The following is a 12,426-nucleotide window of genomic DNA, read 5'->3' as shown; positions in this document are numbered from 1 at the left end:
GTGGCTACTCATACGTGAACAGCATGCCCTGATTTTTCAGAACTGTTAAATATAATTGGTTCGTTTCTTCTGTCTGTATCTTTCAGGCCAGAGAGAGCAACCCCTTTGCCAGTTGGCGTCATGGACTTTTATTTCTAGCCTTAAGGGAAAAAAGAAGAAAAACTCTTTTCTGACACTTAGAAAGCCAATTAAAGCCCTGTTCAGTTCTTCTCTTACATCTGTTGACTTTCTTATTCTACAAACATGTTCTGGATACCAACTAAGAACTCAGCATCTTACCATGTGACAGTAGGAATTCCAAAGTAAATCACTTTCCTCACTGCTCAGCTCAGATTCCATGTTTGTTACTGGAGATATATGGGTCAGTCTTGGGGTTTGCAGTAATCAGTTTAAACATTGGGCATGTTCAGTTACTCAGTCTTAAGTGTGGAATAGGTAGAGTTGGATTGGAGTTTTTTCTAGGCAAATGTGTTGGAAAAAGAAGGGCAAGGAAGTGATTATAATTATAGATCAGTGGTTCTCAAACCTTTTGGTATCAGGAAACCTTTATATCCTTAACCCAAAAGAGCTTTCATTTTGTGGGTTATCAATATCACTATATTATAAGTTAAAACTTAGAACTTTTTAAGACATAAGAATATACAGGCACGCATTCCATTAGCTGTCAGAGTGATGATATCACACTTGTAGCATCTGGAAAACTCTACTGTGAGAGAATGAGAATGAAAAATGCAAGTAATGTTTTAGCATCATGAAAATAATTTTCATCTCATAGACCTTCAAAAGGATTTCAAGAACCCCCAGAGATTCCCAGACTGTACTTGGAAAACTACTAACCATATAACATTTTATTGATAAAAATGTGTCATATATGTGTCAATTACATTGGTTGGTTAATTTGTTATTTGGTTATCTATGTTAATTAGTTATTTATGTTATTAGTTGGTTAATTGTGTTATCAAATATTTTCTATCCTTCTTGATTTTTTTTTCACATTCTTGACTTATCAATTACTGAGAGAAATGTGTTAAAATATCCACCTCATAATTATGGATTTTTCTGTTTCTGCTTTTAGTTATTTAAACTTTTGCTTTTATATTTTGTGTTATTAGGTACATATAAATTTGTTATTATAGCTTCCTTTTGAATTGACTATTTTTTGCTATAATTATCATTTATTTATAAGTAATTTTAATTCGTTTCATTTCCACTTTAACTGGAGTTTTTTTTAATTGAAATATAGTTGATGTATAATATTATGTTAATTTCAGGTGAACTACATGGTGATTTAACATTTGCATACATTAGGAAACTATCACCATGATAAGTCTAGCCACCATCTTTCCTCATACAAAGTTATTACAGCATTATTGACCATATTTCTTATGCGTGTGTGACATCCCTGTGGCTTATTTTATAACTGAAGTTTTGTGCCTCTTAAGCCCCTTCACCTGTTTTGCCACACCCTCCGCTGCCCTCCCATCTCTCAGTCACTAGTTTGCTCTCTGCATCTATGAGTCTGTTTTTGTTTTCTTTTGTTTGTTTTGTTTAGAGTCCACATATAAGTGAGATCATACAGTATTTGTCTTTCTCTGTCTGATTTATTTCGCTTAGCATAATACCTTCTAGATTGATCTATGTTGTCACAAATGGCAAGACTTCATTTTTTTTTTAATGCTATTCTTGTCTGCTTACATTCTTTTTTTTTTATTCATTTAATTTTTTTTTTTTTTTGGCTGTGCTGGGTCTTCGGTTCGTGCGAGGGCTTTCTCTAGTTGCGGCAAGTGGGGGCCACTCTTCATCGCGGTGCGGGGACTGCTCTTCATTGCGGTGCGCGGGCCTTTCACTATCGCGGCCCCTCCCGTTGCGGGGCACAGGCTCCAGACGCGCAGGCTCAGCAGCTGTGGCTCACGGGCCCAGCTGCTCCGTGGCATGTGGGATCTTCCCAGACCAGGGCTCGAACCCGTGTCTCCTGCATTAGCAGGCAGATTCTCAACCACTGCGCCACCAGGGAAGCCCCACATTCTTTTTTTATGTATGTATGTATGTATGTATGTATGGCTGTGTTGGGTCTTCGTTTCTGTGCGAGGGCTTTCTCCAGCTGTAGCAAGCGGGGGCCACTCCTCATCGCGGTGCGGGGGCCACTCTTCACCGCGGTGCGCGGGCCTCCCACCACCGCAGCCTCCCGTTGCCGAGCACAGGCTCCAGACGCGCAGGCTCAGCAACTGTGGCTCACGGGCCGAGTCGCTCCGCGGCATGCGGGATCCTCCCAGACCAGGGCCCGAACCTGCGTCCCCTGCACTGGCAGGCAGACTCCCAACCACTGCACCACCAGGGAAGCCCTTCATTTTTTTTTTTATGGCTGAGTAAATATTCCATTGCATGTATATACCACATTTTCTTTAGCCATTCATCTGTCAGTGGACACTTAGGTTGCTTCCATAGCTTGTCTACTGTAAACAATAATACAGTGAACATTGGTGTGCATATGCCTTTAGAATTAGTGTGTTTGTTTTCTTTGGGTAAATACCCAGAAGTGAAATTACTGGATCATATGGCAGTTCTATTTTTAATTTTTTGAAGAACCTCCATGCTGTTTTCCATAGTGGCTGCACCAATTTACATTCCCACCAACAGTGAATGAGGGTTCTCTTTTCTCCACATCCTTGCCAACACCTGTTATTTGTTCTCTTATGGGTAATAGCCATTCTGACAAATGTGGGTGGTATCTCATTGTGGTTTTGATTTGCATTGCCCTGATGATTAGTGATGTTGAGCATCTTGTCATGTGATATTTCTTTGGAAAAATATCTATTCAGGTCCTCTGCCCATTTGTTAATTGGGTTGTTTTTTTGATGTTGAGTTGTATGAGTTATTTGTATATTTTGGATGTTAACCCCTTATTGGATATATCATTTGCAAGTATCTTCTCCCATTCAGTAGACTGCCTTTTTGTTTTGGTGATATGAATTGACTGTTTTCTCTTGAGGAAGTGTCCCTTTTAGTCTAGTCATACTTCTTGTATTAGGACTGTCTTGTCTGATATTAATATAGCCACTTGCACTTTCTTTGGTTAATGTTCACAGGGTGTATATTTTTCCATCTGTTTGTTTTTTACCTTCCTGTGTCGTCATATTTTACATTTTCTTATTTCAATGCCATCTTATAAACAGATATAATCAGGTTCGGGGGGGGGGCTTTGGTTTTGTATGTTAAGTTTTTCTTATTGTTTTATTCAAACCACTTGTATTTAACGTAATTATTTATTTGGGTTTAAGTCTACCATTTTGCATTTTGCTTTTTGTTTTCTCTTTGCCTAAGTTCTTCCTCATTTCTTTGTTCCTCCTGTCTTGCCTTCTTTTGGATTAATCGAGTGTGTTTTATTATTCCATTCCTCTCTCCTTAGCTTTTACTGATACATTCTTGTTATAATTTTTTAACTAGTTAGAATTATACATCCTGAACTTATTAAAGTTTATCTTAAATAAGCACTCTAGCCACTCCCCAAATAATGCAAAGTTCTTAGCAAATTTTGGCTCCATTTACCCTCCCACTTCCATCCTTTGTGCTGTTGCTTTCATATAATTTACTAATACAGTTGACCTTTGAATGATGCACAGATTAGGGGCACCACCCCCTTGTACAGTCAAATCTGTGTGTAACTTCACAGTCAGCCCTCCTTATCCGTGGTTCCACATCCATGGATTTAACCAACTGTGGATTATGCAGTACTGTAGTACATGTTTATTGAAAAAAATCCGCATACAAGTGGATACACACACGTTCAAACCCATGTTTTTCAAGGGTCAACTATACATATATTATAAACCCTACAAGCCATTTTTAAAATTCTTTTTCTAAATTGTCAATATTCTCTTGTATCTGTCCACATACTTACCCTTTCTTATGTTCTTCCTTCCTTCCTGCAGTTGTATTTTTTCCATCTGGGATTACTTTCCTTCATCCTGAAGAACTTCATTTTTATTTCCTGTAGTTTAGGTCTGTTAGTGACAAATTCTCTCAGGTTTGATTTTTCTGAAACAGTTATTTCACCTTCATTTTTTTAAAAAATTTTAATTGAATGAAAGATTCTTTAAATTCTGTAGTGCTTTACAATTTTCAAAAGTTTCACACAGATGATTTTTTATAATTGCATGGTAACCCTGTTTCTTCCCCCTACCCCTATATTGCCCCTCCCCTCCCTTACTGGTAATCACTAGTTTTTTCTCTATATCTGTGAGTCTGCTTCTTTTTTTTGTATTATTCACTAGATTGTTGTATTTTTTAGATTCCACATATAAGTGATATCATACAGTATTTGTCTTTCTTTGTCTGACTTATTTCACTTAGCATAATGCTCTTCATGTCTATCCATGTTGCTGCAAATGGCAAAAATTTCACTTTTTTATGGCTGAGTAGTATTCTGTTCTATATATATATATATTTATGTATATATATATATATACATATATATATATACACACATATATATATATGTGTGTGTATGTATATATATATATATATATATATATATATATATATATATACCACATCTTCTTTGTCTATTCATCTGTTGATAGGCACTTAGATTGTTTCCATACTATTTCACCTTCTTTTTTGAAGGATATTTTCACTGAGCATAGAACTCTAGGTTGGCAATTTATATATTTTAGCCCTTGAAAACTATCATTTAAAACTATCGCTTCTTACTTTCATAGTTTCTATTAAAAAGTCAATTGCTTCTGTAAGAGTAATCCTTTTCTCTCTAACTGCTTTTAAAAATTTATCTTTGTCTTTCATTTCACTTGTATTTTATGTATTTTATTTTCAGCTGTTTAACAGTGATGTGTTTTGGTATATTTGGGGGGTATTTTTTGTTTTTTATTTTTTGTATTTTTGCTGCTTGTGGATTGCTGAGCTCTTTTATCATTAGTCTTCAAATATTGCTTTTACCTCATTCTCTCTGTCTTCTCTCACTGGGATTATAGTTACTCATATTTTGGATCTACTGACTGTGTCCACATGTCTCTAATGCTCTAACCTGTTTTTTCTGTATTTTTGCTTCATTTTGCATGTTTTCTATTGATTTTTCTTCAAATTCAGTAATTCTTCTGCTGGGTCTTGTCTGCCCTTAAATCTATCCAATGAGTTCTTAATTTTTAATATTGTATCTTTTATTCTAGTGTGCCCATTTAATTTTTTATATAGGTTCCAGTTTTCTGTGAGTATTACTTATCTTTTCTTACATTTTGTTCATCTTTTTCTCTACTTTTTAAAACCATATTAATTATGGTTATCTTAAAGTCTGTTTCATTATCTGGATCATACATGAGTCTTCTATTGTCTGTATTTTTCTTGATTACCAGTCACATTGTTCTGCCTCTTTTTATATCATGTGTACATACATACACACACGCACGTGCACGCACACACACTGGATATTTTATATAAAAGAACTGTTGAGACTCCAGCTGATATTTTCCATCAGAAAGAATTCTTCCTTTCCTCTTTCCTTTAGGCTAATAGGATAAGGGCCTGATCCCCTCAGTCTAATCATGGATTGAGCTAGGTCAGATCTGAATTGTACCTATGGTTCATATCCCTGTTCCTTGCACCTGGGCCCTCTTGGGCTCTCGACTGAGAACCTAATGGGTCTCCATCGTCATAGTCCTGAAAAACTGCAAGAGATTGTCCTACCCTTGAGAGGTTTGGGGCTTGGTTCTTTGACCTTTCAGTCCTTACAATTTCAAAATAATGGCATTTATCTTGAAGAGGAGATCAGCTGTGCTAGAGGTAGACCTCCTCCTTCCAGTGGAACCTTGTCTCCTGAAATCACAAGATTATAGCAGTTTTCACTCTGCCTTTTAGAAGCTCTCAGCCTAGCTTTGCAGCTCCAATGTGTAGGCTCAGACCTCAGCAAATGTCCCTTGGGAAAAACTGGCCACACAGATGGAACTCCTCAAGTTCCAATCTGTCACAGAGCCTCTCTGATTTTTCTTTCCTCCAGTGGAGCTTCTCTGCACAGGCCAAGCCTGACTGTCAATTCATGCCCAGATTTGGCAGATGTCCTCAGGAAAGAAAACAGTGTCAGCTACTTCAGGAACCCTCTCCACCCAGGTCTGGAATTCCAGTTCATCTCATCCTCATGATTTTTACAACAATGCAATGTCTTTTAAAAATAATTTATCTGACTTTTTCTAGTTGTTGCATCAGCAATGTTACACTGTCAGGATCTATTACATCCTACCTGGAAGCACAAGAAATACCATCTTCTACCTACCCACTGTAATTAGTTTATTAACTTGTCTCCCTAGTTCTACTCTTGTCCCCTCCCAGAACAGGCAGAGTGTTCCTTTTAAGTACACCCAGTCACACCCTGCTCAAAACCCTCCAGTGGCTTCCCTTTAGACTTAAAATAAGTTTGGATTCATTTTCATGGTCTACAAAATCCCACACAATCTTATTGCTACTCCCTTTCTAACCTTATCTCCCACCACTCTCCCCTTTGCTCACTCAATTCCAGCTATACTGACCTCCTTTCCATTTCTCAAACATATTAACATGTTTCCATCTCAGAATTTTTGCACTTGTTATATACCCTCTACTTGGATCTTCCTCAGATCTTCATAGGGCTTTGCCTTTATTTCATTTGGGAGCTCTGTACAAATGTCACCTCCTCAAAGAGGACTTTCCTCACCCCTCTGTCTCCTTACCTTGCTTTAGTTTTAATCATAGCACTTACCTAACGTTATACTGTATACTTATTTGCCTATTTTCTGTCTCCCCCAACTAGGAGGTAAGCTCCATGAGAGTGGAAACTATGTCTGTTATGTTCACTGTTCTACCCCAGTGCTTAGATTAGTGCATAACCTGTAGTAAGTGCTTAATAACTTTGTGGAATGAATTAGATACCCCTTACCATGAAAAATTCTCAATTAAGGAGAATGATTGGAGTAAAACTGAAAGTACTCTAACATAGGTGTCTACAGAATGTTTTTTTTTGGTTTTTTTTTAAATTTATTTATTTATTTATTTATGGCTGTGTTGGGTCTTCGTTTCTGTGCGAGGGCTTTCTCTAGTTGTGGCAAGTGGGGGCCACTCTTCATCGCGGTGCGCGGGCCTCTCACTATCGCAGGCTCTCCTGTTGCGGAGCACAGGCTGCAGACACGCAGGCTCAGTAATTGTGGCTCACGGGCCCAGCCGCTCCGCGGCCTGTGGGATCTTCCCAGACCAGGGCTCGAACCTGTGTCCCCTGCATTGGCAGGCAGATTCTCAACCACTGCGCCTCCAGGGAAGCCCTACAGAATGTTTTGGAGTAAGTGGAGTACTGATGGAGTTGGGACATAGTCAGACAAGGCCTCAGTAAGGAAGTGGCCCTGGAGCTGTGTGTTGAAAACTGAGTACTGATGTACGTCGGACCAGGAAGAATAGAGAACTCAACATATATGAACGAATTGGTGTTCAGAAAACAGAGGAGCTAGAACATGGGAGTGGGTGATAGGAAATGACATCAGACATAACTGGAGAGCAAGGCAGAGGCAGAGTCACAAAAGTCTTTGGATATCAGAATAAAGAATTTGGACTTTACCTTAAAGGTAATATGGAGCAAAGATTTTTAAGGTAAGGAAATATGCTATCAGATGTATATATTTCCATGTGTTTCACTACTCCTCACTGCAATAATCACACTAAAACTTTAAGTAGATTGATATAGAAAATCCCTGATTTGGTTGTCAGGGCCCAGTTTCAAAACATAAGTCCTTATCCCAACTCACTGTGTAACGTAGGGAAGGCATCATTTCCTCTTCTGAGCCTCAGATCTTCATTCTTAGCAGGAAAAGATTGTAGGTAAGATCCATTCCATCTCTGAGCCTGTGTTTATATGCTTTAACTAGATTCCTTGGGGAGAACAGTTTGATTTTTTCTGCATCTGCCAGAAATAATTAAAACTTCCAATTCTGGCCGATCAAAATTCAATTCTCCTCTGAGATTTTCTAACATTTAGGTCAGATGCCAAGAAACTAGCTTCCTGGGATAAAACTATCCAAGCAGAAGTAGCAAGCCTTTTTTTCCCTCTGGCTGGGATGGGAATGCAAGTGGGAAGAGGGGGTGTTAGAATGAGTCTTTTTCTTGCAGTTGTGATTCCAAAGAATCCCTATCCTGCATCCGAGGCGAACACTGAGAAGCCCAGCATCCACAGCAACACCAAAACTGCCTTGGATCATCAACCAGGGCAGAGGGGGCGTAAACCAGGAAAGAAGCGGGGCCGGACACCCAAGCCCCTAATACCCCATCCCATCTCTACCCCATCCAAGTCAGCTGAACCTTTGAAATTCCCAAAGAAGAGGGGTCCCAAACCTGGCAGTAAGGTAGGTAAAAATGTGGGTTTGCCAGCAAGGGATAAATGGTTATAAAGGGGTAACTCATCCATATCCATACATCTTAGAAAGGGATGTGTCTGGCCCTATTCTCCACCTTGTATATGCTTTTAAGAAGAATCTCCTATATTGTCATCCCTACTTTAGCTACTTACCTGGGAGTTGGTAATGTTAGAGATAAGATAGTATGGATAAGAAACAAATTTTTACTTTGAAAGTTACATTCATGGGAATTCTGGTCTAGTATCTTCCATAGATGGAAGGCCCTGCTCCTAATTGTTTGTAACCTACCCAGAGTGGATGCCCAGGTATGTGAACAGAAAGAGAAAACTGACTCTGTAAATGTATTTAGTTTTCTGTCCCTGTACCTTCTTTAAAAAAAAAAAAAAAAAAGAAGAAGAAGAAGAAAGAAAGAAAATTATTGAATATTTACTAAGTATCAGGCTCTGTACCTGGCACCACTACATATCACATGATCTTCACAAAACCCTTGGAGATGAGTAGTGTTAATGTTATTAAATAGTCAAGTAAATTGAGACTTAAAGATGTGAAATGACTTCCCTGTGGTCACATAGCTAATAAATAGCAAAGGCTACAGAGATGGGTCTCCAGATCTTCTAGTTCTAAGGTCACTGCTGCCCTACCACATATTCACTCTCTCACATTTCCTGAGGGAGGTTAACACTTACCTCTGGTGTAGGAAAAGACTGCTGGGTCGAGCTTCACTGAGCACTGTTACTGAAAGTATCACCTTTTTAGTCATGACCAGTTCTCCATACGTATCTTTCCTAGGGAAACCACTGATATGAAACTTACTCAGCTGCTTCTCTAGGGCTTCCTTTGGCATCACCTTCTTTCTCCACTCACTTCTTAACTATCAGGGAATTTCTCTGCAACTCCCTCCCAAACTAGACTACCTGAGTTCCAGTGTAGAAATGATATCCAGTTCTCCCTAGGCTTTCCATTCCAATTTCATAAGTTCCTCCCTAGGTTTGGTTGGTTGGTTGGGTTTGTTTTGTTTATTAGCTCCAGCTGACCTCAGTCCTTCTAGAATATAAGCTCTTCAAGGTCAGGAATCTAGTCTTTTTTTCTCTTTTTCTTCTGCAATGCCCTATATCTCAATCTCTTGGGAAATGTTCAGTATATGCAAGATGGATGGATGTATGCATGCATGGATGGATGCATGGATGGATTTTAGTGATGATGTTCCAACTGAGATTATCTCTTATTTATTGGTATTGAATTCTTGATGTCACATCCTAATCCTTCTTATGTAACACATAATGCTCCTGATCTATTACCACTAACCCCAAACCCAGGGGTTCATTTTTGTCTCCATTGCGGTCTTCTCATTCTCATGTTGTGGAGGAGATGCTGAAGGCTCTAAAGATTCCAAGGCCAGGGAAGTCATGCTTTTGACGATGTGAAGGCACCTTGACAGATTAAAAACAGAGAAAACTTGTCTCTGAGGTTCCAAAGACAGAACCAGAACCAATGAGCAGAAACTTAAGCAGACAGGCTTTGTCTCAACATAAAAGGAACAGTTAAATCTATTTCAAAATGCAAGTAGTAATCTCCCATCACTAGAGATATTTCATCAGGTACCAGATGACTATTGGGAGGGATGTTTTCAAGGAGTGGAAAGTAGAAGTGTTAGATGGATAGTTGGATTAAGTAACCTTTAAGATCCTTCAAAACCTAAGAACTATGATTCTCTGATTGCCTCAGCTCTGCTTTCTCAGGAAGTTCTAAACATAGTAGCCAAAGTCCTCTTTCTTTCCAGTCCTCTTGATAGCAGTAATTCTCATCTAATACTGTACTTTATGGCATGGCATTTGACTCCCTACTTCCCTTTCCTGTCCTTTTGCCTATTCCTGTAAGTGTATATGCCTTCACTTAACCCATGATATAACCCTCATGTTCATTTTTGAAGCAAAGTGGTCTTGTGACAAGAGCATAGGCTTTGAAGCCAGACAAGCTTAGATTTATATCTCATCTCCAATTGTTACCACCTGTGTGACTTTGGGAAAGCTTTGAGTAAGGCTATGAGCCCCAGTCTTCTCACCAATAAAATGGAGTTGCGTTAATATATGAATAGATATAATACATGTAAATGCACCTATCTCAAATAGTAATAAAGCTTTACATCTTTCTGCTTTTTTTCTACAATATTTGGGAACCTAACTCACCAGGTTTGTTTCTTCAGGGACCCCATGAAGTCCTACCACCAACTCAATGAAGTTGAACTGGTATTTCCTTTCTTCCCTGACTCATTGCTTATTTGGATTTTTACTTGTGGCAATATCAAAAAATGAGAGGAAACATCCATATCCTGTGTGTGCTTTGAATGTTCTGTAAGAGTTTGCATGACTGCTTTCACAAGCAGAGCCATCCTAGAAGTCAGTCAGGTTTATACAGCTCCCAGAGTGGACCCTACATGTGACATTTAGTAAGAAGGGATTTCTGGATCTCAGAAATGGTTATGTTTTCCTTGCACTCAGAAAGGCTTTTAAAAAACTGCTTCTTGAAAAAAGGCTTCTGAGATCTCTGTCCCCCAGAGACTGCCTGGACCAGCATAGAGGAGATACTAGATTCTTCTCAAATCATTTTTATTACTTCCCCCATTATTGGTATTCTATATGCTTCATTGAAAGACATTTATTGACACTTATCATATGCCAAGTACCATGTAGGAATGGTAAACAGAATCAGACCCTCAAGGAGCACCAGGCTAATAGGGGACATCAGTATGTAAATATATACTGACAATACACTGTGATAAATGCAACAATACAAAGTACAGAAATAGCACAAAAGAGACAGTAAAGCTTATCCAGAAAAGCTTCCTGGATAAACAGATATTTATAAGGTTAAAAAAAAAAAAAAAAGAAAGAAAGGGTATTCCAGGCAAAAGGGATGGTTTATTACTGTATAGGCAGGGACCAGGTAAAACTGCAGGTTTTGAGAGAACTACTATAGTTAGAGATTACTGGAGTATAAGGTTTAAGATAAGAAATGACAGGTAATAAGCTGAAGAGGTAGGCAGGGAAAAGTAGTTTGTGGAGTTAGGGGAAGGGACGTTTCCATTTTTCAACACAGTAAAACAAACTAATGTCAAAGTAGACTTAAGCCACAGCATTTTTTTTCCTTTTTTGCTTTTTTCTGTCTAACTAATAAAGAACCTGGACTTCAGATGATAATATTGAATACAGTAGAAAAGATAGTGAATTAAGCTGTGGCTATACAGAAGCCCAGAATCTTATACATATTTATTAAACATCTACTGTATTTGCAGCTTTGGGCAAGATGCTGTGTGGAAAAAATATATATCATATGATATCACTTATAGGTGGAATCTGAAAGTGTTACAAATGAACTTATTTGTAACACTTTTAGGAAACAGACACACAGACATAGAAAACAAACTATGGTTACCAAAAGGGGAAGTGCAGGGAGAGGTATATTAGGAGCTTGAGATTACCAGATACACACTACTATATATAAGTTAGGTAAACAGCAAGGTCCTACTGTATAGCACAGGGAACTATATTCAATATCTTGTAATAACCTGTAATGGAAAAGAAACTGAAAAAGAATACATATATGTAAATATATAACTGAATCACTTTGCTGAACACCAGAAACTAACACAACATTGTAAATCAACTATATATCAACTGTAAAAAAATCAACTATATATCAGCTATATATCAACTGTAAAACAGTCCCATCCACAAATGTATTTCAGTTTCATGGGTGAATTAAGTACTAAGAATAGAGGAATGAGAAGACAAGTTACCTATCATGGGTAGAAACTTTTCCCCATCCATTTTGACAGAGGAAACCTCGGACTTTGCTGAACCCACCACCCACCTCACCAACAACCAGCACCCCTGAACCGGATACCAGCACTGTACCCCAAGATGCTGCCACCATCCCCAGCTCAGCCATGCAGGCCCCCACAGGTAAGAACAGATCACAGTATTAGCTGCAACAAGCCCCAGGCCCCAGTGTCTATACTTTCTCTTTTACTGCACCAATAATTAGC

At 38.5% G+C, this 12,426-nt stretch overlaps 1 protein-coding gene across 19 annotated transcripts in view; it reads left to right on the top strand.

The window, feature by feature from the left end:
- The window catches only part of SCMH1 (Scm polycomb group protein homolog 1), a 200,242-nt gene that overhangs the window by 148,825 nt on the left and 38,991 nt on the right, over positions 1 to 12,426 (top strand). For 18 of the 19 annotated variants that reach the window (XM_057546802.1, XM_057546798.1, XM_057546793.1 and 15 more), the window contains 2 exons: positions 8,137 to 8,369; positions 12,217 to 12,343. The exons of the other annotated variant lie outside the window; for it this stretch is intronic. In XM_057546802.1, the coding sequence (XP_057402785.1) occupies positions 8,137 to 8,369; positions 12,217 to 12,343 (360 nt within the window). The remainder of the gene's footprint in view (positions 1 to 8,136; positions 8,370 to 12,216; positions 12,344 to 12,426) is intronic. 19 annotated transcript variants of the gene reach the window in all.

Source organism: Balaenoptera acutorostrata, chromosome 1 (genome assembly GCF_949987535.1).
Source record: "Balaenoptera acutorostrata chromosome 1, mBalAcu1.1, whole genome shotgun sequence".
Taxonomy (NCBI): Eukaryota; Metazoa; Chordata; class Mammalia; order Artiodactyla; family Balaenopteridae; genus Balaenoptera; species Balaenoptera acutorostrata.
This window is presented reverse-complemented; position numbering and strand designations above follow the sequence as displayed.